The sequence below is a fragment of the Hippopotamus amphibius genome, chromosome 1, assembly GCF_030028045.1.
Source record: "Hippopotamus amphibius kiboko isolate mHipAmp2 chromosome 1, mHipAmp2.hap2, whole genome shotgun sequence".
Lineage (NCBI taxonomy): Eukaryota > Metazoa > Chordata > Mammalia > Artiodactyla > Hippopotamidae > Hippopotamus > Hippopotamus amphibius.
The window spans coordinates 145,125,892-145,153,771 of record NC_080186.1 but is presented as its reverse complement, the minus strand read 5'-3'; the positions used below and the strand labels follow the sequence as shown (position 1 = coordinate 145,153,771).

The window sequence follows — 27,880 nt, the reverse complement described above, 5'->3', positions numbered from 1 at the left end:
GCGCGGGCAGATACTGCCCCCCGGCGGCCGCGCCGCGGCTGCGCACTGCCGCCCTCTGGCGGCCCCGCTCCTTCTTCCCATCGGCCTCGGCTTGCGGGCCTTTCAAACATGGAGGAGCGGGAGCGGGGGGCGAGGTCGGCTCGCGCCGGGAGCCCCGCGCGGCCGCCCAGCCCGCGGCTGGATGTCAGCTCCGACAGCTTCGACCCGCTGCTGGCCCTATACGCGCCCCGCCTGCCTCCCATCCCCTACCCCAACGCTCCCTGCTTCAACAACCTGGCCGAGTACGAGAGCTTCCTCAGGACCGGGTGCCGGGGCGGCGGGCGCGGCCGGGCGCGGGGCGCGGCCGCGGGCTCGGGGGGCCCGGCCGCCGCTGCCGCCGGGCCCTCGGGCAGGACCCGCCGCCGCCCGGACGCCCCCGCCCCAGACCCCGAGCGCATCCAGCGCCTCCGCCGCCTCATGGTGGCCAAGGAGGAAGGGGACAAGGCCGCCGGGGCGAGGCGGCGGGGTCCGGGCCGGAGCAGGAAGGCGCCGCGCAACGTGCTCACGAGAATGCCCTGTGAGTCCGGCGGGCGGGGGCCCTGGAGGCGCTGGCGCGTGTCAGCGTGCCTCGGGGGGAGGGTCTCGGTGAAGGGTCTCGGTGAAGGGTGAAGAGAGAGTCAGCGACCGTGGGGAGGGTCGGCTTGAGGAATGAAGGGTCTGCATGAGCCGTGGGGGAAGAGTGATAAGGCTGTGGAGGTAATGAATAGTCATGAGGAGAGTCTGCTTGGGTGACGGGCGTAAAGGTGTTGGGGAGCCTGAAGAAAGGCTCTGTAGAGGCGACGGGGCGGGTGGGGGCGGGGGGACGACAGGGTTTGGAGAGGTGGTGGGCCTGGAAATGGGACATACAGGGAGGGTTTGCAGAGGTGCTGAGGTCTTGGGACCACGCACGGTGAGGGGGAGGGACGGTGTTTGGTCAGTGAGATCTGGGGATGATGGGATGCGGTATGAGGAAATCTGTTCGGATAGCACAGGGGCCGTAATCTCATAACCCCTGTATACTAAGTGACAGCTCGTTCTCAGTGCGGCGAGTAGAAGGGCTACAGGGTCTTGATACACATGTGTTCGTATTAGCAAATCACAAGTGCTGGATTGCAGCAGGCACAAAAGCGCCACTAAAGCACAGACACTGTTTTACAGCCACTTTGCCAGGCTGAGCGCAGGACTGTGTCTGTCAGGCTCGTATTATCACACGCACAGGTTATTTTAAGTTCTGAAGGTGTAAATGGCACAAGGGAATTTCTTGCAGCCTCCTAATAGATCCTTAGAGTAAAGCTGTAAACAGCAGAGGTTGCTAATGTATGAGTTAGGTCTTGTATAAATGGAATAAAAACAGCCCAGGGTTATACCTTTTTCATCTGGCAAACAGTTCTGACATCTGCCCCATGAACACAATGACCTACTTAGCCATTCAAAGCATCTGTATCCTGATAGCTAAATTGTGGCATTATTAAATCACTGCTTTTGGAATGGAGGGTTGTGCTAAGCAAAGGAATATTTTGTTTCGTTCCTAGAAATGTGTTTGTTAAGAGAGAAACATCCTGAATTGCTGAGTGCTATTAGGGGTGCCTTTCTCAGATGATTTACTATGCCAGAGCATCCCTGCCTAACTAGTATTTACTCCAGTTTACTTGTCCAGCAGTGACACAAAGATTGATTATGTATGTTCCTAAATTAAGAGCAGTTTGAGGGACCTTGTTTTGCCCATACTTTTTGCCACTATCAGATCATTGAGATCTTGGAGTGGCACTCCAAGTCTCAGATTGTAACATATATTTCCATTTTGCCAATTACTGCTTTGCTTCCAAGATTTTCAAAAGAAAAGAAATATTTCTGTGTGGTGGGTGGTTTGGGCTTTCACCTGTGGAGCACTTTGCTATATTATTGGTATGCAAGAGTGTGAAAGCCAACTTTATTGACCTCCCACGATAAATATATGCCTGGAATCAAAGTCTCAGAATGTGCCCGTGGCACTGAAAATTTTAATCCCACCACTGGAAACAGTTGGGTGTACATGGTAGAGATGGCTAGATATCATAAAGAGTCGATGACCTTCAGAAAGCAAAAAAAGTACAGAAACATGGGTGATGATTAGATTTTTTTCAAGAAAGAGTTCATATAGGAGGTCACCTTTAGGTCTTGAAGTTAAGGAAGGGCATGGTTGAAGATAATAATTGTTTAAAAATCAGACTGTTGAGGTGTAATTTACACATAGCAAAATTCACTCTTTTAAAGTGAGTTTTGAGAGGTGTATGGTTGTGAAATCACCACCACAATCAAGATACAGAACAAATCCACACCAGAAAGTTTCCTCACGCCCCTTTGTCAGGTGATAATTTTATTGTTGTTCCTTAAAACTGCTGTTACGGAGCCAGTGTGTGCTATACACAGTGTTAAGCCCTTTAGATGCATTATATCTCATTTTACCCTTGGGTACGACTTTATAGATGAGGAAACTGAGGCTCATTGAGCTCAACAACTTGCCCAGCATCATATAACTAGTCAGTTTGCCACTGATCTTGGGTTGTCTCACTCTGGGGCCTATGTGCTTAACCATTATGCTAGTCTCAGGAGAGGAAGAGTACATTCTAATGTTTCCTTGCTTGTTTTTTTCTGTTTTTTGTTTTGGTGTGTTTTTTGTTTCGGTGGGAGGAGGGTGCTGCATATGTGGTTTGCTTGCAGAGCAGTGAGAACTGAATTTGGGTCCAGAAAGGGATTGGTAGTCAGAATGTTTTGAAGACCAGTCAAAGAGTTGTTCTTTGATTTTGTTATGGTAGAGAGTGGGAACCATGGTGTACATTCTTAAGCAAAAGCCTTTGTAGGGCAAATGTTTCTAATAGCTGAGTTTCTAGTAGTAGAATGTGTTTGCGGAGGTAGAGTAGAGCACGTTCTCAGGGGCTTGATTGTCTAGGTTTGAAAACTTACTCCTCCACTTTCCAGCTGTTTTGCTTTAGGCAAGTTACTTAAACTCTTTGGGGCCTCAGTTTCCTCATAAGTGAAGTGAGGATAATAATAGAATCTAGTTGTGAAGTTTAAATGAGTTAACACATTTAAAGACTTACAACAGCGAAGTTCCCTGGCATGTAGGGAAATTCTCAATGAGTATTAAATGTCACTGTTTTTACTGCTGTAGACCGTTGTGGTTATTATTAGTTTTAGACTGTCATAATTAAAAGCCCCAGGTCAGAATGCATATAACCTGTCAGTATTGACTGTTGGTTCAGCTGTTTGCTAGGTAAATAACTTTGAGCAGATTATTTAAACGTGTTTGAATTGTGAGGCTTAAATAATATATATAAAGTGAAATTTACTGTAGGGCCTGGCCCATACTGAGGGCTGAGGAATTAATGGTAATGTTGGTGACAGTAATAATTGATGCTATTGTTGATGTGAAGTAGGGGAGCTAGGAGCCTCTTGAAGTGAACCAATCATCTGATGAGGCTCTGAACGGTATTGTTGGTTGTGGAAAGAAAAAAGAAAGGGCAGGTCTTAGTTATTGAGAATCTTTTGTCTGGACTTAATATTGGCTACAAGCAGGGAAAAGTAAGAGTGGGGTTAAAAATGACCTGGATTTGGAAAGGTGTGGCCCAAGAGTAATGGCAATGAAGAGTGGGATTTGCAAGAATAACATCTTCAAAGATAAGGCATATGTGTACATATACACACACACACATGCACGCACACGCACGCACACACACACATAAAAATAAAGTTCTAGAAGCCTGGCTCATATCCATTTGGAATTTGTCACAAATAGTGCTGGAAAGAGATTCAGAATATATGCCTTCTGATTCAGAATGTGGAGCTCATTTTTGTCTTGGCATTTTGCTCTGATAGGTGGTGCTAGTGTTATATTTTTGATCACATAAGGAGATGAATACTCCCTGGAATTACATCTTATTAAATATTTGGAAGAAAAGAAATCAAAAGAAAGGTATAGATGTGAGGGTTGAAAACCTGAGTTTGCCATTTGTTTAATTAGAATAAGAGACTGTTGTTAAAATGCATGCCTGTCCTTTCTCTCTGATTTGGAGGTACATGGGGAGAAGTAGTGCCCCTATTTTCTTCCAAGTTAGAAAAAATGTGGTCTTTCCACCTTTTGTGAAACATATATGTGTATGGTGAGAAAGGGGAGTGAATGTGTGTAGATAAACAGAGTAATCCAGGCATTGTGATCAGTTTCTAAGAAATTGAATTATAGAGACTTACTCCCTACATGACTCTAGAAGTTAGTCTAATCTCATTTTATGAGTGAGGAAACTTGGACTTGTAGAGAAAAAGTTGCTCACCAAGTTCACACAACTAGTTATAATGACCTAAAAGTTGTTTACAATGCTTGATTTGATACTGTCTATAACCCATATCCAGATATGTGTGTATACTCACATCCTTATATGTCAGAGGTTCAAAGAATTTTAAAAGATGGCTAGAGGAGGGATAGATGATGAAGGTCAGACCAAGGTTCTCCAGTTCCTTTCCAGGGCCACTGTTTCTGTCACTCTGCCTCCAACTCTGCCTTCTTGCTGAACCTTCAATCTGACAAGCTCCTACTTCTCATCTGCTAAGTCACTTAATGCAAGAGTATCTTCTTTTATTAATTTATCACTGCCATCGTTTATAAGCCAATCCATGAGTGAGGGGTAAGGAGGTTAAGAGTAACCACCTTAGTTATCCAAGTTGAAGTGCAAGACTCTTGCTCTCTTTTATGCGACTAGAAACAAAACAGATTTTTTTTGTTTGTTTACTATCAATGGCAATAACTTCCAAAGAATTGTGCCTTGTAAACTTGGGGGAAAGAATGAGACTGTGTATGTGTGAGTGTGACTGTGAGAAAGAGAGGATGAGTGTGTGCATGTGTGTGTGTGTGCGCGCATGTGCGTGCGGTCGCTCAGTTTTCTTTAGGGAGGTTTTGTGTAGTATAGTCAGCATATTGTGAAGGCTAAGTTGACATGAAATGATAAAAATAAAATTCAACCTTGCTCCCAAGCTCTGAAAAAAAGAATCCATCATACTAAAAGCTGCAGTTTATAATCCCAGCATTCCGTGAATTGTCATACTGCTCTTTTTATATGATGCTTATCAGCAATGTCACAAGAGTCAGATGCTCAGCAGGTGCCTTTACACCAGCAAGGCTTGGAATGCAACCAGGCCTCTTCCTCCTAGTGTAAAGATGGTATACACTGAAACACTAGTGGCCTCAGAGAGCTCATGCATCAAGTAGCTCAGATTGGGAAGGCCAAAGGGCCATTCTCTCTTAGACCCATTGCATGTGTTTCAGGGAAAATGAGTCATATGTTCATTTCCCTTAAACCTATGACCAAGGTTTCTGTTCTTCGGCCGGCTCAAGCTGGATATGTGGTTCATGAGATTTATCCTGAAAAAGGTTGTCTTAACAAGACATAGAACTGAGAAGGATATAGCTGCTGATGTGTACATTTAATGTATTTCTTTTTTGTCCAAAAAAGTTTTAAAATGATGATGCCTCTTGGAATCAGTGACATTATAGGAATAAGATATAGAGGTAGTGAAACATCTGGATGGTAGCCATACAGCTGGTTTATCAATGTTCCGGGGAATCTTGTCTCAATTCAGTGTGCGTTGCCTACACTAGCCATTTTGCCCCTGGACCTTCCTGCTGCTGTAGTGTGGTTGCCACTACACCATGTTGCCTTGTGTTGCTGGAGATGGTTGGGTGGTCTTGGTTGTTAATTCTGGGAATGAGAGCAGGTGTTCATGCTGTGCTGACTGTTCTTCTTGTTACAGTGCATGAAGGCAGCCCTCTGGGTGAACTCCATCGTTGCATCCGGGAGGGGGTGAAGGTGAATGTTCACATCCGCACTTTCAAGGGACTTCGGGGCGTCTGTACGGGCTTCCTCGTTGCATTTGACAAGTTCTGGAATATGGTAATTAAGCCTTTCTCAAGGGGCTGAAGAACCTCCTAGGGATTAAATCTTTTGTATATCTCAAGGACCTTATTCAGTAAAACCTCCAGAATAACTTCCCAGAGGAACTAGAATCTTTGCACTCTCTTGGCAACAACAGAAAGTTCTTTTTAAAGGCAGTGGCTTTCACCTTGGGTGATTTTGCCCATTCTTCCTTCCCAGGGACATTTGGCAATGTCATTTTTTTGATTGTCACAGCTGTGGGATGGGGTACTACTGGCATCTAGTGGGTAGAGGCCAGGGCTGCTGCTGCACATCTTATAGTACACGAAACCACTCCCCCGCCCCCAACAACAAAGAATTATCTGGTCCAAAATGTTATTAGTGCCAGGGTTGAGAAATCTAGCCTTAAGGAATAATTACTTATTTCATCTTTTAGTAATTTTATATTGATTTCCTACCAACTATTTTTCATTCATTAAAAATATTTATTGACTTCCCACTTTGGGCACAGTGTTAGGTACAGAAATTTCAGTAAGGAACTTTCACTCTACAGCTTTTGGAAAGATAGTTGAGGATAGAGAGGAAGCAGACATACTAATAAGACATTTTGTATAGTGTTTCCTTATGAAGGAGTGTACCACTGAGTGCCCTCAGTCTTCTAGAGGCTTACTGTCTATTTACTAGACATTTGTAGGGAGAGAGGGATATATTATACCACAACTATAATATGAGGCAGTTCAAATAGGAGCCACCAGGGCTTTCTAGTGTTTCTTTCCTATGAACTTTCATCACCAGTTTTTTTTTTCCTTTGCTTTATCTCCATCTGTGCCTTCCCTTTGATAATAATAATAGTTGCTAATACTTATTAAATACTTGCTATGTGCCAGATACTGTACCGAGGGCTTTATATATAATATCTCAATGAATGAGTTATAGGTCTGTCAGTTTTGTTTCACAAGTGAAGAAATTGAGGCTGGCGATTTTGGAAGATTGGTCCCAGATCACACTGTTAGTAAGTGAAAGGACCATCACCTTATCCTCTCTGGCTTCTGAGACCATGTTTTAAACCGTATGGAATCAAAAAACCTAGATTTGAATCCTAGCTTTACCATTTGGTACCTGTGTGACTCTAGGTAAAGTGATTTCTCTGAGCCTCAGTTTTCTCATCTCTAAAATGTAAGACAAGTATTTTATTATTTTTTTTTTACCTTTGAAGGGAAAGATTTAAGAGAATGTATTTGATGACAGTGGTGGTAATAATAATACTGTCAGCTTGTATTTGTAGGGCGATTCACACTTTTCAAAGTAATTTCTCATATAAGATCTCATTTGATCCCAACAACTGTCCTGTGAGGTTGATCTCTCAACAACAGGAATTCACCAGCAATTCTGTGTGTTACCCTGGTTAATCTCTATTAATTGCTATCATAAGACATAGAGACTGAGAAGGGAAAAGCAGCAGTAGAGTAGTGTTTTTTAAAGTGTGGTCTGAGACTGTCCTGCATCAGAATCGTGGGGCTTCTGGTTAAAACAGAAGGTTCTTGGGCTTCATCCCTGACTTTCTGAATTAGAATCTCTAGGAGAGTAGCCTTAGATTCATATTTTAATAAACTTCCTAGACATTCATGCTCCCTGAAATTTAAGAACCTCTACCCTGCATTTGTAAAGGCCCCTTACCATAGGAGAAACCCATCTTATATGGTCATAGCAGCTTGGAATTCCTATTCAGAGGGTGGTGTGTATTACCCTTGGTTTCTGCCCAAGAGCAGAGTCACCTGTTAAGTTTAGTTCTGCTATAATTAGATATTATTCTGCCTTTTAAGTTTTTTCCTGAAAGCTATAAAAATAATATTTTGAATGCTACCTTATTTTTCCCCTCTTTGGTCTGTTTCTCTCTAGGCACTTACTGATGTGGATGAGACCTATCGAAAACCTGTTCTAGGCAAAGCATATGAACGGGATTCTTCATTGACTCTCACTAGGGTAGGCAGTTTCCCCTGACTTTCCGCGTACCCAACATGCTTTCAAGCTTAGGAATTAAGATCACTGAGCCCAGGGACCATGGTTTCCTAGCGGGAAAGCCCTATTGCTGTCAATCAGGTGTGCCTGAACTAAGGTCTTCATTAATCTCTTCTCATGCACCCAGGGAATCTAAAATGAATCCATGCTTCTTTCTTGCATATTGTTCGAGGAACAAGTTACCTTTTATAAGGTTTAAAAGTCTTTCAGTTTTATACCATAGAAAAAGCAGGTGCCTTTTCTCTTGATGTATGTATTGATTTATCTGAGTTATGGCTAGAAATAGGAAATTTGTTACTAACTTTTTAAAAATTGCAAAGCAAGCAGTCCACAGAGCATGATTAAGGAATCTAGTTTTCTATGTCTTGAAAGAGGGATGTTGAAAGCTAAAGAGAAGGCTAATATTTGTCATTGCTTTCCTTATAGCTCTTTGATCGACTAAAACTGCAGGATTCCTCCAAGAAGGAAACAGATTCTAAGTCTGCAGTTGAAGACTCCACTCTGTCCAGATACTCTCAGACATCCACATGGAAGGTGGCTTCAGTGTGGGGAAGAGGAGACACTGACCGGGGTTCACGCAAGCGTTCCCGCTCCGTCCCTTCTTCCCTGCAGGCATCTGTAAGGGAAGAGTCCAGGTCAGAGCTGTCAGGGAGGACTACACGGACAGATGGGTCGAGTGCGGGAGGTACCTTTTCCAGGGCTACCACCCTTTCCAGGGGCCAGCCCCGTAAGAAAAAGCGAAAGCCCAAAGTAGATTACCAGCAGGTATTCACTCGACACATAAATCAGATTTTCATTCGAGGCGAGAATGTCCTGCTGGTTCATCTTGCACAGTGACCAGCCCGGCCTCACTTGAGCTTTGGTTTTTAGAAATAAAATGCATGAGTCGCTGCTAAGCTATATCCTAGTATCCCAGTAAAACTCTGAGTTGGAATGATTCCCTCTGGTCCGGCATGTGCAGAACATAGAGCCAGGCCCGGGTCCTCTGGGAGATGAGGTCCCTGAAGGGGAAACAGTCCTTAAGAGAGTGGGTGGGTGTTTGCATTAATATCAAGGTAAAAGCTGTACAGAGGTACATGAATCTTATTTGGTATCATGGTCTACTTCAGACACTTAAACCAAATATTAGATCTTGTATTAGGGAGCATGGTATAAATTGAATTTGCTCCACAGACACTATGGCATGGTGAAGGAAAAAACCACCTCAAAAAGAATGATCTCATTTCTAAAAGCCAGTGCCCTGAGTAATCATAAACTTGTTTCTAAGAGTAGCTGTATAAATCACCCTGAGCCCTGTACCACATCTTATAACTGACCTTTGAATTTTGCTCTACACCATTCTCTCTTGATCAAGAAATGTAATTTTTAATATCTATAATAAGGCTACCAGTTTAAGAGTGAAATTTGTGTAGGTGGTATGCTCAAAGCATCTAGCAATGAATGCTGTGTTTCTATCCCTCTCCACATTATGGTCTTCCTTTTGCCAGAGGTGGCTTCTGCAGGCCGTGTACCAGCTGGAACTATAAGATGCTCTTGTCCTTCTCCTTCACTTCTGTGGCATGGTGCTAGTGCGTGTACCCTGTGTATTGCCCCTCTGTATATAGTGTGATCTGCCCTGTGAGTTTTATGGCAGGAACTGTGACCTTCATGTCTGGCTTCAAAGAGTTCTTCATGAACTGAGTAATACACACTCATCATGTGGCTGAGAGTACCCTTTCCAGGCAGGGCTGGCCCTGTCTAGAGTATCTTTCAGGATGGTTTCCATGAAACAGTGGTGGAGTTTTATTCCCTTGTGTCAGGCCAAAGAGGTTCTCACAGAATACAACGGTGGTGTCTATAAGGGACACTTTACTCAGCCCAGCTTGAGTAATAGGGACACCAGACCTCCTGCTACTACTTCTACTTGAATCATATGTTTTTCCAATCACCAGTGCAAAATAGGCTACATCTTGACACAGACTGTTAGGCAATATTGACCTTTCGTTTTGTTAGTTTATGCATTATTTGTTTTTCTTTTAGATAACTTATGTTCAGAGTGAGAATGAGAAATAGCTAACTAGTTAAAACATTTGAAAAGAAAAACTTCCTCTGCTGTATTTGTTGTATAACTTAAGCCTTCTGAGAAGCAGGTGAATCAAGTTCAGGGAGCTGGGACTCCTGGTCCATTAGCGAGCTGGGCCTCTGACTCATCATGTAGGGAGAAGAGAGCAGACTAACCCCTCTGTGCCTCAGTTTTTCCCCACCAGACACCTACCTCACAGGGGCACTGAGCAAAAGAATTTGGGGAAGGCATTTTAAAGTCTTTTAACGTGTGTAAGTGCCACGAGTAGTTTTTACTCACTCTGTTTCACAGCTTGGTAAAAGTTCAATGTCTCATGAGCAAGGTAGGTGCTATGTAATATAAGAAAGTAATCTCCGTAGGTGTCACAGTTATGATCTTGTCATCACAAGGCAGGGATATCTTCAGGAACTATTTTCCATGTTCCATTCCTTTCTCCTAAGGGACAATGGAAGTTCTCAGAAGAGTATCTTCAATAAAAGAAGAGTAACATTTCTTTGCTGGTTCCTCACATCCCAGCCGCCACCCTTTTCTGGGCACGATGAGAGGGAATTCCCCTGTACTTTTTGAGGCGTTTATATGACAGCACCAAAGGAAGGATGCACATCTAAAAATGACACATCCCCAAAAGGGAATCTGTGGAAGTTGTTTTGTTTTGTTTATTTGATTTTGTTTCAAAATGCATTTTAAATATACTCTTTAGAGCCAGATTAGGTGCACTGAACATTTAGAGAGGTTCTAGGTTACAAATGCTAGTGAACAATTATCTTTGGAATCTGCCAGTCTAAATCTCTTCTAACCAGTATGTCTAAAATCTCAGTTCCCCAAATTAATAGTTGTCTTGTTTAATGATCAGGCACCCCTGCCTCTACCTCTTTACCATTCTTCCCTGTTTGGCTGTCCCCATCTCTCTGTTCTCTTGTCCCTCAACTAGAAGCTGTAATGGTTACTAGATTTTCCCAATAAAGTAGAAATTTGGAATCAAAAGGAATATAATCAGTTTCCATTCATTGTAGTGTCTGATTAAATCTAACCTGATTTACTTTAAACACATGTTCATTTTCTTATTTGCATATAATTTTCATATATCCATATAAGGGTTGATTTACCGCTTTTTACACAACTTAACAATTCTGGCTCTGAAAATTATTTTAAAACTGTTTGTGATCTGTCTTATGTGCCCATATGCCCCTATTTATTTCTTTGGTTTGGACAGTGATTCTGTAATGATTACTATCTAGTAAATGTGCTGTTTTGTACAAAGCATGATAGACATTTTTTAGACGAGTAAATTTTTAAAAATTATTGCCTTTTCTTTATTATTGGAGAAATTTTTCAAAAGGAAGGAAAAATATGTCCTAAAAATGTATATGCTGCTCAAAAATGTGATCATCTAAGACATTTTAATAAGTTGCTGTGGAAAGAGCTAAGTCTTGCTCAGGAGAAGGCAAGAAAAGAAAAGGGGAAAGTAACAGCCAAATGGTAGATTTCTGGAGGCCCCCCACCAACTCACTGAGGGGACCCTAAGCAGCCGAAATACAGCAAAAATTGGCTTCTCGTATGCTCCAGGGATTTGAGCTTGAGACACTAGTATTTCTTTTTGAACATTCAACTTTGGTTCTTCAAAGTAATCTCTAGACATGGGAGCATGTTTTCGGGGCAGTTCACAGGGCAGACCTGTGTACTTGTTGAGGTCTTCTCAGGAGTATCCAGCTATGTTAGGAAGTAACAATGGATCAAGAAATGGAAGGTGTGACTCAGTGACAAGAACAAGGACACAGATGCAGAGAATGGACTGGAGAACTTGAGGTTTGGGGGGGCGGGGGGTGAAGGGGAAGCTGAGACGAAGCAAGAGAGTAGCACAGACATATATATAGTACCAACTGTTAAATAGATAGCCAGTGGGAAGTTGTTGTATAACAAAGGGAGTCCAACTCAAGGATGGAGGATGCCTTAGAGGACTGGGACGGGGAGGGTGGGGGAGACTCTAGGGAGGGTGGGGGGGAGTTGAGGGAGGGAGGGAATATGGGGATATGTGTATAAAAACAGATGATTGAACTTGGTGTACCCCCAAAAAAATAATAAATAAATTTAGAGAAAAAAAAAAAAGAAATGGAAGGTGTGGCTTCACCCCCCAGAGCAATTTCATGGACCATTCTTTGTTCGCAGAGGTGGTTCTACCGCTTCATGACTAGGAGAGCCTGTACTTTAGGTTGTTTGTGCTAGTATTTGGAAAGTATTTCTGCTTCCTTTCAGAGACCATTTATGACAGAGGTGGGCCCTTTGTGAGATAGTTTGCTAGAGTTACCAGTGTCTAAGGCAGGTGGCCGTGGACCAGTTGGTTCCTTCCTTTCTGTGCATGGTGCATGTCAAGTCAGAAAGCCTAGAAACCATTAGCATTAAAGTCTAGGTGCATAGGAATCCTTGCTAGGGTCATTAGTGAATCAGGAAGGGCTTTACCTATCCTCATGGTGAAGTAGTCCAGGAGTGCCTTTAGAGATGGTCAGGCCATGAGCTATGAGCTACCCTTCATCCTCAGAAGCCTTACAGAAACCTAGGTGTACTGCTTCTATCCCTTGAGAAAAAATAGAAACCTAACTTGATACAGAGTGGATGTTTGTATTTCTATTTGTACTATTTCCATAGCAGCTGACATGGGCAAAATCATGAAATAGAATCTGTTCTGTAAATTACTTCTTTAAATTTTCTTTTAATTTTGCCTTTAGGAAAAATTATTCAAAGACAGCTAGCTGTCACTGGTGCTGCCCCAAAGCTTTCCAATCCTATATGTATTTTTTATGAATGAAATGGTTGCTGTGGGAAGGTCAGGATTCATCTAAGAGTATCATGGTATAAATATAATGGTTTGCGACTGTTTTAATTTTTCTTTTCCTGTGCCAGATATAGAATGCAGTCAACCTCGTTTCAGTAGCTTCTGTTCATCAGCCTATTTTTCTGGGCAGTAACTCCCAGAAGGCTTTTCTTAGTGATTGTAAAGAAAGAAAATCTCATCTAGGCCTGTGTTGCAAAGGTGGGTAGCCTGTCATTACTTTCTGGAGAATTGAGTTGATGGATTTAAGATAAGCCTTTGGGGTTCGTGTCACAGTTTCCTGAGCTCTGAGAAAGGGTTCAGCCTCCTTTACTCTCAGTGTTTTGAGTATTTTTCAGATGTTGTAAGTTCTCTTGCATTCCTCTAATAAAAATGAAAGCTCTCTGTCAAGAAATGGCTTTGGTTGGTTTGGAGATCTAGTGGGGGCGGGGGTAGGGGGAGGGGAAGAAGTACACCTGAGACCTTCAGTTGGTCTTATTTATTTAGAATAAAAAGTAGTTTGATAAGCTACCAGAGTTAGTGCTTCTTTTAAAACATTCTCTGAAGAGATAGGAACTGTCCCCCAGGAAAGCTGTAAAAGCTATTCCCAATACATTGCAATTGCTTTTGATTTTTAGTCCTTTGGAGCAAATGTCTGATGTTATGTCTGATGTTATGTTTTTAGAGCTGTGGGGGGGCGAAAATGTTTTTAAAAAATTTAGGAGTATTGTTGAAACAATGATTGTCTGGCTGAATTATGTGTGAGCTAAGTTTAGGGCAGCTGTCCAGTTTTTTCTGCTGCCCTGACAGTAAAGCAGATAGTAAGCAATGTCTTAAAAAGTGATTTGCTTATTTCATACTGACATCTAAAGGCATTAGCCTTCTGTTTGGCAATCCTGGGGATACCCCTCTGCAGCATGACTTATTAATGTTTTTAGACAAGGCTAAACCTGGATGACTCTATGTATTTATAGTTTCACTGTTCATATACCAGCTGCTAAAAGAAAAACCATGACTTTTAATCTTGTCTTGAAATTACTCCTCATTGTTAAATTCACCTAAACCCTTCCTGTTTACAGAGGGTTGCTGCTAGTAATGTCAGTTTGCAATGTTCTTCTGCTTTAGGTATTTGTCATATGGGAGTCTGGAAACTAATAAATATGATTGTGTTAATATACTGACTGCTTTGTCTCTGCTGACTGGGAAGGGGTGGGTGGAGAGGAGGAGGCAGGGGAGTCTCTTACCAAGTGAAGACATTGATCTAGAAAGTTAAAACATCTCAAGCCTTCTGCAGTCTCATTGCTGTAACCTTGTGCCTTTGCTTTACCAGAGCGCTGTAGATCTGGTAAAGCAAAGGCTTGTATGTAGATCACTATCCTTGAGGTTGCTTTGTTGTTCCAAGTTTATTTGAAGCTCAGGCTTAGGAAAGGAACTTGGCCCACATTGTGAATTATCTCTTCTAAGCTCCAAGCAATAGTAATTGCCCCGTGAATTTATTCTACCTGATAGTTCACTGGCATTAATCCACTCTCTTTACTATCTGTTGAGATCACCATTGACTCTGCTCCCCTCAGAGGATTTTACCACATCTGACTGATCCTCATATCCTTCCAGGAATATCTGAATTTGCCACCAGCTCCTCTGTGCACATACAGGAAGTTGATCTGCCCAGAGATTTGCCACATTGATTACTTGATCTCCTCTGTGTGCTTCTAGCACTGAGTCACCTGAGTAAGGTGGACAAACCAAAATGACGATACTTAGAGTGGGAAGCCTCAAGTTAACTGTCAAGACCCAATTCCCTACTTTCAAAGAATACATGAAGTTGGGCGCAGCCTACATACAGGAAATTTCTAACCACCACAATGGAGGAAAAGGAGGCAAGACCCACGTGCTCAGTTCTGGCCCTTACTTGTTTGTTTTATATCTCAGAGACTTGTGATTAAATGAAAACATCCTCATTAATCAAAACAAAGTCAGAAGAGTCTGCTATGTCACTTGACATATAAAATGTACAGTGATGGTTAAGTATTGGCAGGGAGTGGAGGCCGGTGGAATTCCCTATGCTTCCTGGAAAAGAGTGGCAAGATAAAAACAAGTTCCTTGCCCAACTCCATTCTCTCCTTGGATGGAAGTGAAAGCGTATTTTAGTCTACTTAGTTACCACTAGGTGGCAGTGGCTTAAAAAGAACTGCTTAATTCTAGAGTCCCAGAAAGACCTGAGTCTCCAAGGTCTCCACTCATTGCTACAATTTATTGTTAAATGCTCACCAGTCTGGCCTGAGATAATCAAGGAGAAGCAAACTGTAATCAACCCAAGTGGCAATATAAACATTTCTTACCACTGCTGAATTTACATAATGTGAAGCTCAGGAAGCCTGACAGATGGCAATCAGCCAGTGAATGTGCCTGAGGAAGAGAGAGGTGACCTAGTGTCCACTGTTTAGGGAGTCTGTTGCTATTCTCACATCTCGGGGTTCCTCACTTCTTCTCAGAATACTGTCCGCTCCGCCTGGCCTCTTCCCACCTGCTGGCGGGAGATTACTCCAGGACAACTGTCTTCATGCCCTTGTTTCTCAGCCGCCGCCGTCTCGCTTTTGGGGACAATTCATTTTCCCCCAGTCGATGCCTGAGAGCCCATTTATGAGAGAGGTTGCAGTTTTCTTACGATTCCATGACCAGAATTAAGTCTGTACTCCAAAGCTGCAAGCAAGGAAAATTTCTAATAGACACAGAAAAGTATGTTGTTTTAGGGTGAGCACTGGGGGTGGGAGGGGTGGGTGGGCAGTGCTCGTAAGTCTGCTAAGTGCTTCACATCAAAGCCTTCAAAAGACCTTACACTCTCTGCATCAAGAAATAATTTCCCAGCAGCCTGTGGTGAAGAGGAATACGGCATGTGAAATAACTAGACGCTGTTCTTCAAATGAATAAGAATAAGATGGTAATAAAGAGTTTTATTTCATGTCTTTTTTGGACTGTAACAGCTTGCACCACCTTTCACTCAATTGTGCTATGTGAGGAGGCAGAGGACAGAGCATGCAATAAGAACCACTGTCATTCTTGAGCATTAGAGCCCCGTGCCAACCATGTTACACGCATTACCTTGTTCAGATACAACCACCGTGAGGGGAAGATTTCATCCCCAGTATATATGTGAGGGAACTGAAATAGGTTAAATAACTTACCAACATCTCTCCTGCTAATAAATGGCAAATTTGGAGCTGTCTTTATCTATCTGACTCTTAAATTTATTGTTAGCCAGTTGCACCTTAAAAATGTAAAATCTCTCAGGCATTGAGTAGGAAGCTTTGAAGACAAGCTGAGTCATCCCCTTAGACTAATCAGAAACCAGAGGGCTGTGTTAAACCAGGGCTTTTGGTTTGTGCAAAGTGTCTCTAATTCCTCTTGCCGTGTTCTTTGGCTGGAAGTGGACACGTACGTGGGGCTTTGTGGCTCCCAAAAGGGACCATGGCAGTGGGCACTCCCGTGGCAGTGGGCCAGCTGTGGCTCTGGTAAGAGTGGCTGTCAAGTGAGGGCCACTTGATATGTCATCTCACCTACCGTTAGTTTGGCCCTGGAAAGGGTAGTGACCCAACAGTCTTATTAAAAAGTAGGTGGAGTAGCTAGTGGTCTTTCCCAGGTCTTCAGAATGTATATAGAAAGCCTGCCATCCCTTTCTTTCCAGTGTTCTCCAACACCTAGGAAGAATGCTTTCCCTAGGCCTTGACTTATTAATCTTATTATTCATCTTATTTAAAAAAAACAACTCTTCTGGAGGCTAAAATATGGATATGCTAAAGCAACAGAAAAATAAAGATTACCTGAAGGCCTATAGTCTTTCTCCTGAGACCTCAAAGGGGGCACAAGCAGAAAGGTTTGGAAAGCTGTCTGTCTTGTAAAATTTCCCTTCAACTTGATGATGTATTGATTTCCAGAATATGGCAGTCTTAGGAGGAGCTTCTATCTTAGATGCTTACTAGTGACTGCTGAGGCTGTTTCCTGATCTCTAAAATAGGAATAATACCACCTACCTCTGTTGTCTGTTGGTGACAGAAAGTGCTCAGCCCAGACAGCAAGCACTTAACGTCATTTATGCTATGATAAGCTTGCTGTGTGATGCTTAGCTGCTTTCTTCACTTCCCTGTGCTTGCATTTCAGGTCATGAGACCAGGCCTGGCAAAAAAATGGACACAGCAAAATGTTGCAATCCTTTTTTTCTAGCACAAAGATGTTTGAAAGATTGTTACCAGGCTTCCTGAGTTCTTTGCGCCTCCTCAGTTGGTTCTCCCTGGGTTAAAACTTCGGCATATCATCAACTTCTTCACTGCTGGGAGAGCTGTGTGCTCCCCCAGGAACGACATTAGGCTTCATGGGACATTCATTAGTTGGGGTTATGAGAGGACCACAGGGCACTGGAATGGTAATTTCCTACATGGGACCCCAGTGACCCAGAGCGAGCTAGCTCAGCTGGTCTGAGCATGTGGCTAATGAGGGAAGGGTCATGGTTTCACTCCTGTGTGGGCCAATTAGTGTCACGTGGAAAAGCACGCTTCTGGGGCATCAGGCAGCAGCTTTACGTGTGTGTGGCACTGGTCTCCAGTACAACTGTGTGGCCATCATCGCTATGAGAAACCCAACCCAAATGTACATCTTCCTTATTACAGAGCCCATGGTTTTCAAGACTTGGGTCATTTGCAAGGCATCTCCATGATTTTTGCCTTATCCCAAGCAAACCACTGCATTTTTATTTATTTTATTTTTTCTATACCTTGACTCACTTTTTAGCTAACACTTATAGGAAAGCTATGCATCACTACCATCAGTGCAAAATAGGGAAATTTGCCTTAAATTGAAAGCACACATAAAAATAAATAGGCAACTATTGAAATTAAAATGTTAATCTTCAGACTATAGGCAAACACCTCCTGAGCCACAAGTGCTCAGTGTCCTCCTGTGCATTAATAAATGCATGCATATAAGCGGAATGCATTACGTAAAACACACTGTTCTGTAATAAAATGGTCACATCAGCAAAAACAATATTCTAAAGCAATTGCTTCCATGGCAAAAGTTGGGATCAGTGACTTGGGAGTTTCACACTTGAAGTGATAAAATTATTCTTGCAGGAATTTCAACACCAAAGGTTTTTCTAGTAGCCATAAATGCATAGCTATAAAACCTATAGTCTGAACAAATCTGGGGCTTAATTTACATCCAGCTCTTGCTCAAAAGTCATGGCTTTTGTTCACACTCTCCACTGGCACTATCATTAACACTGTGATACTTACACATCCTTATCATTATCGCCTGTTTTATGATAAACAAAGCACAAACGTGTAAAGCAGATGTGTTGACTGCACAACATCTTTGTTCCCCTTCAGTCATGAGCCAGTGCACGCTAATCTCCCCTGTTGGCCAGTTCTTTATGGACATCAAGATATAACCAGTAGCAGTGTTGGTAATAAAAATGTATTCCTTAATTAATTGAGCATGTTACATCCAATCCAGTTACAAAAATGTGCACTGGAGGACAAATACACATAAAAAGACACACATGGGCCTCTTCAGGGTTGAGAGAGAGCCTGGCCACTTCCATTATTTGAGGCTCCCAATATATTAAAAAAGTGAAGAAATGTTAAAGAGTTGTAAACGTAGTATATTTTTAAAATTCAGGTTGAATGATGGAGAGCTTCCCATCCTCTCTGTGTACCTGTGACCAGGTGCATAGCCTCATTTGGAGGTAAAGCTACATACAGTCTGTATGTGAGGTCTTTGTGAATGTGAAGTCCAAAGGGTCTTCTCTCCCTGCCCCTAGGTACAGAGATGGGCCCTGCCAGGAAAATCGTCTTATATAGGGATCTCAATTCAAATATACCGTAAGGCAGAGTGTAACATTTTAGCAATATGGAAACACGAAGTTGTCAGGGGCGCAGTAGAATTGGAACATGAATACCTTTTACTTTCCTTCTCATGTCTCCCTTACCTTGTGGGTTCTTGCTGCAAACACTCCTGTTATTTCAGTGCTGTTTGGGTTATCCCACTTTTGTAGCTTTCTCATCATCCTTGAAAAGCCACGAATTAATGGCAAAAGGGCCAGACCTTTTTATAAGTGCCAGAAGACTGACCTAGATTAGAAAATCAAAATATTAAGAAGTGAGAACACAGTTATAGCAGCTTTCTTCCATTGTGTGTGGACCTGATGACTACTTTAACCACAGGAACTACTTTGAATGACTACACACATACACACTCACACGGTAAAGAGCAGGGAAAGGACTCCACGCCGGTAACATCTATAAAGTCCTTATTGCATGATTTTTGCTGGATCAGTAAGATTGTGTAATTGGGGTGTGTTGTGTGTATTTTTATATCCAATAGTGTGGAGGTAGTATTTACTTAAGAATGATCTATTAGGATTCTGTTTGTATGGCCTTGTTCTAAGACTGATGCATACTTTGTGCTTGTTGCTTCTGAGGGCAGAAAGAAATGAGTTCACTTGGTTTTCTGTGTGAACAATCTGAGACCCACGTACAGCCTCTTCCCTACCCTTGTGGTGTCCAATTATGCCTCAGCAAGTCCTCTCACTCCTTTTCCTCCCTGTCCCCAGAGTTCATCTGAGCACATCTGTTGCTCCATGAGAGGTATTTTGGCAGAAGCTGCTTTCCCCTGGGTGGGAGTCATCTGTCCTGACTGGTTCAGAACTGTTTTTACATAATGTATTTAAATATTTATGGAGAGAGACAGAGAAGTATACATATATAGTCACATTTGTGTACCCTTATATATTAATGTGTCATTTTAATAGACCAACATTATGAGATCAAACCAAGAGTTATATAGAGATTCCAACTCCAGGATGGTTGGGAGAAACTGTTTTAAACTCTCTCATGCCAGAGGAAGCAGCCAGAAGGATTCTGAATGTTTCCTTCCAACTGTATCTTCCATTTTATTCCTTCCATGATATGACCCTCAGGGATCATACTTCAAATCTAGGCTCTCTTACACTGAATGGGTATTCAAAATTTAATACTAACTCTTCATTTTGAAAAATATTAGCAAGGACCTAGAAGACCTATCTCAGGTCACAGAGATCTTACCAGCAAGTAACATACCTGGGGACATTCTGCACAGGACTGCCCAAATGGTAAGCTGTGGCATCTTGAGTTATATAATTGATGCCTCTGCAGCTCTTGGAATGTGTGGGCCAGTCACTTCCAGCCACAAGCATCAACAACTCCATGAGGGTGGCTGAATGGAACAAGATACAAGGGTGTGGCTTATGGTTATGTGAACATCAAACCTGACAGGACGGATGACATCTGGATTGTTAGGCTCCATGTCAAGGAACTGAGTGCAGCAGCTAAGAAGCTGCTTCACATCTCAAAAGCCAGTGGTAGTATTTGCCGCTGCCCATCATGGACAGAGGCATCAGGTAGCTCCTGAAGGAGTTTGTGCTCCAGGTGTCCCAGATGCCAGCACCAGCTACATAATTTGCAGGGCCCAGTGAAAAATGAAAATGTGCAGCTCCTTATTCAAAATTCATTTCAAGATGGTAACAACAGAGCATTCATCCAAGCATGAGGTCCTTCTAAGTGTGGGGCCCTGTGCAATTACACAATTTGCACATGAAGCAGGCCCTGGAGGAAGCACCACAGCCCCAGGCCAAAGTGGAGCCAGTTGGAAGTTCAACAGGGGAGGGAAGAGGGGTGGGAGGTTCTTGGCAGGCAGAGCGCTGAATCTGTCTTCGCATGTGTTGGATTCTTTCTTCTGTTGGTGACTAATATGCCTTTTCAGTGGTATCCAAGCTAGCGGAGCTTAATAACTATTCTAACTATGCATGACTGGTCTACAAATTAACACATTATCATTATTTTGAAATAATGATATTTCAAATATTTTGAGAAATATTGTGAGAAAGTTCCCAAAGACTTTAAATCCATTCACACAATCTCAAGGAATTTTAGCAGTGCAATTGTCAATGTAAGAAAAGGAAGAACTGTTAGATTCTTTAAATGTAACTCAAATGTTGTAAAAAATTTGGAATGGTTTCAAAAAACTTTTTACTTTTATTTATACCTCTTGTGTGAACGAAGTTTATTGTTAGTGATGACTATCAAGAACTTGAAGAGACCATGATTAGAAAGTCTCGATTGGATTAAAAATCTGCATCAGGAATTACTATTCCAAGCATAAAATCTGATATTAAAAAACTATATTCATAAAAAGAAAATGCAAATTTTTCGTTAAAAATTAAAGAGATTATTTTTTGAAATTTTATACAAATTTAGTATTTAATATCTTCCCTAAATTTTGAATTTTATTTTCTTATAATTATATAATAAAAAGAGTAATGCAGGCTTTTGCCAAGCCCTATATAGATGCCTGAGTCCCCTCGCATTTACCCCAGTGCATGCTTTAATATTATCATTTTCTAAGTGTGCTATGAAAAATGTTGGAAGCAGCAATCTTAGCCAGCAGCTCTCCCAAGGAGTCTGAAGCAAGTCATCTGCTTTTGCCCACTGGTGGTGATAGAGACTATTGGGATTTGACTTGAGAAATCAAGGCATGACTGAAACAGGATTCAACCATGGTGACAATGTGAAGTACAATAGTACTTCATAGAGCTGTTGAAATGATTACATGAGATGCTGCATGTGAAGTGCTCAGAATAATGCCTGGAACATAGGAAATGCTCAGTGAATGACAGTCACCATTATCTGGTACCTTGGATAACTAGTAAATTGACAAATTCTGTGGATTCTATGTCCACAATGCCTCAGCTCTGTTCTTGACTTTACTTTCCATTCCTCTTGTTCCACCCTACCATGTTTAGCATTTTATCACTGCTCATCTGACAGTTATATTCACCTGTTAATTTGTCTTTCAGCTTCCAGCGTCTTCATTTTTGACCCTTCTAGTTCAGTTAAGCTGCTTTAGGCAGCAAGTAATAGAATATCCAACTTAAACGTATTCTTTCATATGTTAAGACATCCGAAGTTTCCAAGGTTGGTTCAGCAATTCAACAATATTAGGCCTCGGGTTTAGGCAGTGTGTGTGTGTGTGTGTGTGTGTGTGTGTGTGTGTGTGGCTTTGTTTGTTTGTTTGTTTTGTCTTCCCCCTCATAGTCTCAGTATGGCTGCTATAGCTCCAAGTAGCACCACCACTCATGCTAACATCCAAAAGCATGGAGGAAAGGAGTGTTCTCCTTGTATATCTCCTTTTCCACAGTGGAAAGTTCTTCCAGAGAGCCTCTTTGAGTTCCTCAGAACACATCTACCTTAAACCAATCATAGGCAAAGGGCAATTGGATTGCAACAATTGGTTTAGACTTCTCACCATTTATCCCTGGGCCTTAGCCTACTTTCCCTGAGCATAGTACCAGTCCTATACCCAAACAGAACTGGGATTCCGGTAGCCAGGAAAGAGTGATGGCTGTTGGGTAAACAACCAGCATTTTCAACCAGTCCTTCCTGCACACCACTGGCAGGTTTTTCAGGGATTTCCTGCTTGAACAAGTGCCTGCTGGGTGAAGTCCCAGCCCCATCACCTGAAATTAAGTGTTTGGTCCCTAATCTAGCTGATGAGGTCAGATTTCACCAGCAAAATCCTATGCTTTTCCTTCATAGCGCCTTAGCACCTTTTGTAATTATACATGAATTTAGGGAAGTATGAGTAGTATGAGTAGTATCTCTGCCCAACTAACTCCAGAATAGAAACGCTGTTAGGACCATGTCTGTTTTACTCACCGTTTTACTCAACACTAACAATTCTTGGACAATTCATTCTTGAGTGAATGAATGTCTATACTCCTCGAAAGGGAGCAAGCAGCAATTTCAACAGTTAGATATTTAATCTGGCAAAAACAGGTTTCTGTGTAGCTATCAAAAGAGGCTGAAAGAATTCGGTACCTCAACATCACCAACATTTTGTTAAAGGACTAATTGCCAAGCCTCATGTGCACGTGGGACCATTAGTAATTCTGTAGCTATGCAAATTAAAACAGTGATGTATGATTTATAGCTTTAATAACATTCTGAAGGCTCTTAAATTTTAATCACTTGCAACATCCTTTTTAATATTCAATTACTTTATTAACTAATTAGGTCACTTGCTGAAAAAGCACATAAGGCTGGTGCTATTTTAATATCAGCTGAGCCTCACAAAATACCTTTGAAATGGTGCAAATGGTTTATTTATTTTAAACAGATCATTAAGATGCTATAATTAATAAACCAATTACGAAAAAAGGTCCGATAGTGATAGATGCACAAGTACAATAGCAGTGACCAATGGATTAGTCATTTTCATACATATACATCAAGGGGCAAAACTTAAATGAAAACGCACTGTAAAAAGTGCTTTCCTAAATAATTAATTTGTGCAATGACTGATAACCCTATCACGGAAAACCTGACTTGAGGCTTGTTCATTACACTAACCTGTAATGTGTACTTTCATTTCATCTAATGACACTCACGAAGGAAAATCCACGGCATGCTAAGCTTGGTGTTCCTTGATTACTTACAAGGGCCTTAATTTGCAGACTGAGCTGGGCACTTCACGACTTATCAGTGCGCCGGAGTGAGCTGAGCCTCCCAGAGGAGAATCAGAAGGAGACATGCAGGGTCGGTGCCATCCCTGCTTATTGATTTCTCAGCACCGTGTTAAGGTCTTCAAGGCAAATAGTGTGAACAAAGAAAGCTGAGGCCAAGCCCGTGGGGATTTTTCACCCAATATTCTCAAAGGAGACTGTGGATCATAGCACTAAGCCTGCTTTTTGAAGGCACAGAGATGTTGGGACGATGGCTGAGGATGGGTAGGACGCAGATCTGAGGCTTGGGGTCGAATTTTATTTCTAGGATCAGGGTGAGGCAAGAGGAACCAGGTCCTTTTGCTGGCCTGAGAAAGAGTGCCGTCAAATTCTAGAGGCCAGATAGTTTTTCTGGGTAACAACAAAATAATAATAAAACCATAATCACCACCATGTATTGAGTCCTTACTATCTATTTCCTAGATACCATGTTGATTGTCTGTATCATCTGTTGGATATTTCAGGGTATTTGTTGAGTCAACATTTATTTACTGAGTGCCTGCTGGGACCAGGCACTGGAGATCTTGAGATGAACCAGACAAAGACCCTGCTCTCACGGTGTTTACATTCTATTAAGGAAGAGAACCAAAAATCACACATCATGAGGAAACAAGATATAAACAACCACTTCAGACAATGCAAAGTGCTAGGGAAAAAAGTCAACCAGGAGAATGGGAGAGTGTGATGGTGGGTGACTGGGGCAGCCCTTTGTGACTGAGTCATCAGGGTAGGCCTCTCTGAGGAAAGTAACATGGCAAATGGACAGGAGGGTCTTGAACAACTCAGAGCTTCCCTCCCACTCCCAACTGCCCCCCTCCACCCCGTTTCACCAGTTGTTCAGTTCTTTTCTGCTCTGTGTCCTGTTCACGTTAGTACAGGAGGATGGGGAAGGCAACCAGGGAGACAGACAGGGAGGCAGGGTAGGGGTGAGAGTGGCAGGTGAGAGAGACTGAAGGAAAATGGGAGATGGCGTCCTCATGCTGCCCTCATTAGCATTACCATTCTTCTGCAAATATAGGCTCTTTTTTGCAATCAGACCCCAATATGAACTTGTGTGCATTTTGTTGTTATTGTGTGTTGGTTGGTGAGAAACTGCAGAGAGAGCTATTTCTCTTCCCTTATGTCTTTCTGCCACTGTCATCCTCTGCAAGTGGTTACAGCTATGTTTTATGTATTTCCAATCTGTTTTAGCACCTTCATGATGTGTTGATGAAACTTTAAAATATTCATTAATTTCCACATTGTCCCATGGATGCTAAGTTTCTTTGGGAAGAGCAACCTAGCCCAAACAATAAATCTTATGTATGTGCTGCTCAAATGCATGCAAAAAGTATCATCCTGCCTGGGTCCCTAAGGGAAAACCTCAGAAAGGACCCCCACAATCTCTGTCAATTATAAACTAAGCAGTGTTCCAGCAAAGTGGAACTTTAGCTCGTGAACCACTGGGGCTTTATCCTTTTTTTTTAACGCCCATGAGAACCAATATATACCCAACTCCCAGCACCAGCTGAATTATCTCTGAGAGGTGTGTTGAGAACATAATTTTTTAACGAGACAAGAAAAGGTTAAATGTGAGCAGACCCCTATATTAACGAATAGTTACTTTGGTGGGTGAAGTTCTGTCGGAGTCAAATGAATCTTTTCTTTCCCTCTTTACCACCCCAAATGGATGCTAATCATGCATGTAAGTGAAAGGAGTATACTAGTGACACTCTAGTATTAAGGGAGAGAAGTGCTGTGAGTTTTGCAGTGAACTTGGGCAAGAAAGTGCCAGTTCTGTATACCTTTCATGTCCTTGAAGGAGATTAGGAGACCTTTTCAAAGTCTTCACGAAAGTCTATTTTTCCTTTCTATGGCTTTTTCTACCTACTACACATTTCAAAATAAATTATTCAATTTTTGTTCCATTAATCACTAGTATTGTAAGAGTATTATAATCTGTGAATTGTCATTGCAGATGTCTATTTCTGCCACATTTAGTACTAAATAGGTCTTTTCTAAGAAAAAATGAATTATTATAAACCATTTTTATAGAAAAATTAATTCTGAGTTATAAATGAATACTAAGAAAACTTGGGAACTCAGTCCATTTGTGGCTTGGATCTTCTTTCCTTTTTGAAGTTTGAAACTGGAGCAAGATGGCTGGGTTTTGAGATCTCCAAAGGACTATAAAACAGCCTATGATCCGTCACATGTGAGGGCGACCTCTTGGATACACATGTTTTATTCAAGTGTGGTGTCTTCAGCGTCTTCTGCCCTCTCGCACTTCACCCTTCCTCAGGGATAGATGGGGGGGAGAGAGCAAGCGTGCCTAGAGCAAACAGGTTGCACACACATCAGCAGTGCAAGTCCTAGGTCTTATCAACTCTTCTCACACCTGGTAGTAACCTCACCTTTTTGACTGAACGTCCCATTCGTAAAACGTTGTTTAGTGTCCCACCCCCAAATGTGTACATTTATAAAACAGACATCTGCTCTATTGTCAGTATATTAATCATTAGTAAAATGATTTTCCTATATTTTAGATAAAATAAATACAAATAGATATTCCATCCTTGTCATGCCTCGCGGATCCTCTGGCATTCACCCAGGGCCTGTGTGAACCTACCTTTGAAGATCACTGCTCTGAACAATCAAGGTAACTTGAGGTAAACAAACAAGGTTTCTTGAAGAAATGTGCCTTATGTTGATGGGGAACAGATCTACTGCTAGGAGCACCTTAAGAGCACTTGGGGCATTTCTTGCATAAGAATCTGGATGAAAAATGCATTAAACAGAACATTCTGGCCTTTGACCTTCCCTGGAGTTTCTCTTGGGATCATGATCAAAGCTTTCAGGGATGTGCAATTTTTTCATATGCCAGTGTTTCCCCAAGTTTTGCCCTGATCATATTACCATCACAGTTTGCACCTTGTCAAAGTACCATGCTTTTATTCTTTTAGAAATACTTGTCTTTAAATTTTCTCATTTTCACTTAATGTGTTCAAAAATATTTTTATATCGCTACCATAAAATGGAATGCAAACCTTACTTGCCATAAATAGGAAGAAATTTTTTAAAAAACTAAGTGTGTAATTATTAAATTTTTAAAAACCACAAGGAGATATCACCTCACACCTATCAGAATGGCTATTATCAAAAAGACATGGGATAACAAGTGTTGTCGAGGATATAGAGAAAAGGGAACACTTGTGCACTGTTTGTGGGAATATACATTAGTGCAGCCACTATGAAAAACAGTATGGAAGTTGCTCAGAAAATTAAGAATAGAACTACTGTATAATCCAGCAATTCTACTTCTGGTATATATCCAAAGAAAATGAAAACAAAATATTAAAGAGATATCTACACTCTCATGTTCACTGCAATATTATTCATGATAGCCAAGATATATAAACAACCTAAGTGTCTACAAATGGATGAATGGGTGCGGAATATACATGTACAGTGGAATATTATTCAGCCACAAGAATGAAGGAAATCTTGCCATTTGTGAAAGCCTGGATGGAGCTTGAGGACATTATGCTAAGTGAAGTAAGACAGAGGAAGACAGGTACTGCATGGTATCACTTATATGTGGAATAGAAAAAAAGTCAAACTCATAAAAACAAAGAGTAGAAAGCTCGCTGAGAGCTGATAAAATAGGGAGAGATTGGTAAAAGAGTACAAACTTTCGCCTATAAGATGAGTAAGGTCTGAGGTTCTGACGTAAATCGTGGTGACTGTAGTTGATAAAACTGTGTTGTATAATTGAAGTTGCTGAGACAATGTAAGGCAATTATATTCCAATAAAGAGCTAAAAAAATTAAAAACAGGGACTGGAACAGGTATTTATGCACCCGTGTTCATAGCAGCACTGCTTACAATGACCAGTAAGTGGAAACAGTGTAAGTTTAATGAACAGACAAATGGATAAACCAAATGTGCTATGTACACACGATAGAATCCTATTCAGCCTTAAAAGGAATGAAATTCTGACATACATGAACCTTAGATGAACTTTGAGACATGCTAAGTGAAATAAACCAGACACAAAAGGACAAAATACTATACGAATCCATTTATATCAGGTCTCTAGAGTGGTCAAACTCAGAAAGTAAAGTGGTGGTTTCCAGGGGCTGAGGAGAGGGGCAAGTGGGGAGTTAGTGTTTAATAGGTACAGAGTTTCAGCTGGGGAAGGTGAAAAAGTTCTAGAGGTGGATGGTGGTGATGGTTGCATAACAATGTGAATGTACCTACTACCACAGAACTGTATGCTTTAAAATGATGAAAATGGTAATTTTTATGTTATTTTACTACATTTATACACATAAATTCACATTATACACATAAAACACATTTTGTGTCTTTTACCACAATTTAAAAAGATAAACCAAATGAAATAGAGAAGGTGGTTGAATTAAATTTATGAGAATTTCCAATCTTCCTCATTGCCCTTAATGTTCCCCCAAAATGTATACGTAAGCATGTACTTCAGTGAG

The 27,880-nt window shown here is 41.6% G+C and overlaps 1 protein-coding gene across 1 annotated transcript; it reads left to right on the top strand.

Annotated features, from left to right (window-relative positions):
• Positions 1-107: 107 nt before the first annotated feature.
• LSM11 (LSM11, U7 small nuclear RNA associated) lies at positions 108-11,952 on the top strand. The gene is made up of 4 exons (XM_057730078.1): positions 108-556; positions 5,800-5,939; positions 7,821-7,904; positions 8,367-11,952. The coding sequence occupies exons 1-4, from the start codon at positions 109-111 to the stop codon at positions 8,775-8,777; spliced, it is 1,083 nt and encodes a 360-aa protein (XP_057586061.1). The 5' UTR covers position 108; the 3' UTR covers positions 8,778-11,952.
• The last annotated feature ends 15,928 nt before the right edge of the window (positions 11,953-27,880 follow it).

Excerpts from the sequence above, each read along its gene's own strand:
- LSM11 (XM_057730078.1), top strand. The coding sequence starts at position 109 with ATGGAGGAGCGGGAGCGGGGGGCGAGGTCGGCTCGCGCCGGGAGCCCC. Across the intron at positions 557-5,799 it reads CGTGCTCACGAGAATGCCCT|TGCATGAAGGCAGCCCTCTG; the intron begins GTGAGTCCGGCG and ends TTCTTGTTACAG. Across the intron at positions 7,905-8,366 it reads CTTCATTGACTCTCACTAGG|CTCTTTGATCGACTAAAACT; the intron begins GTAGGCAGTTTC and ends CTTTCCTTATAG.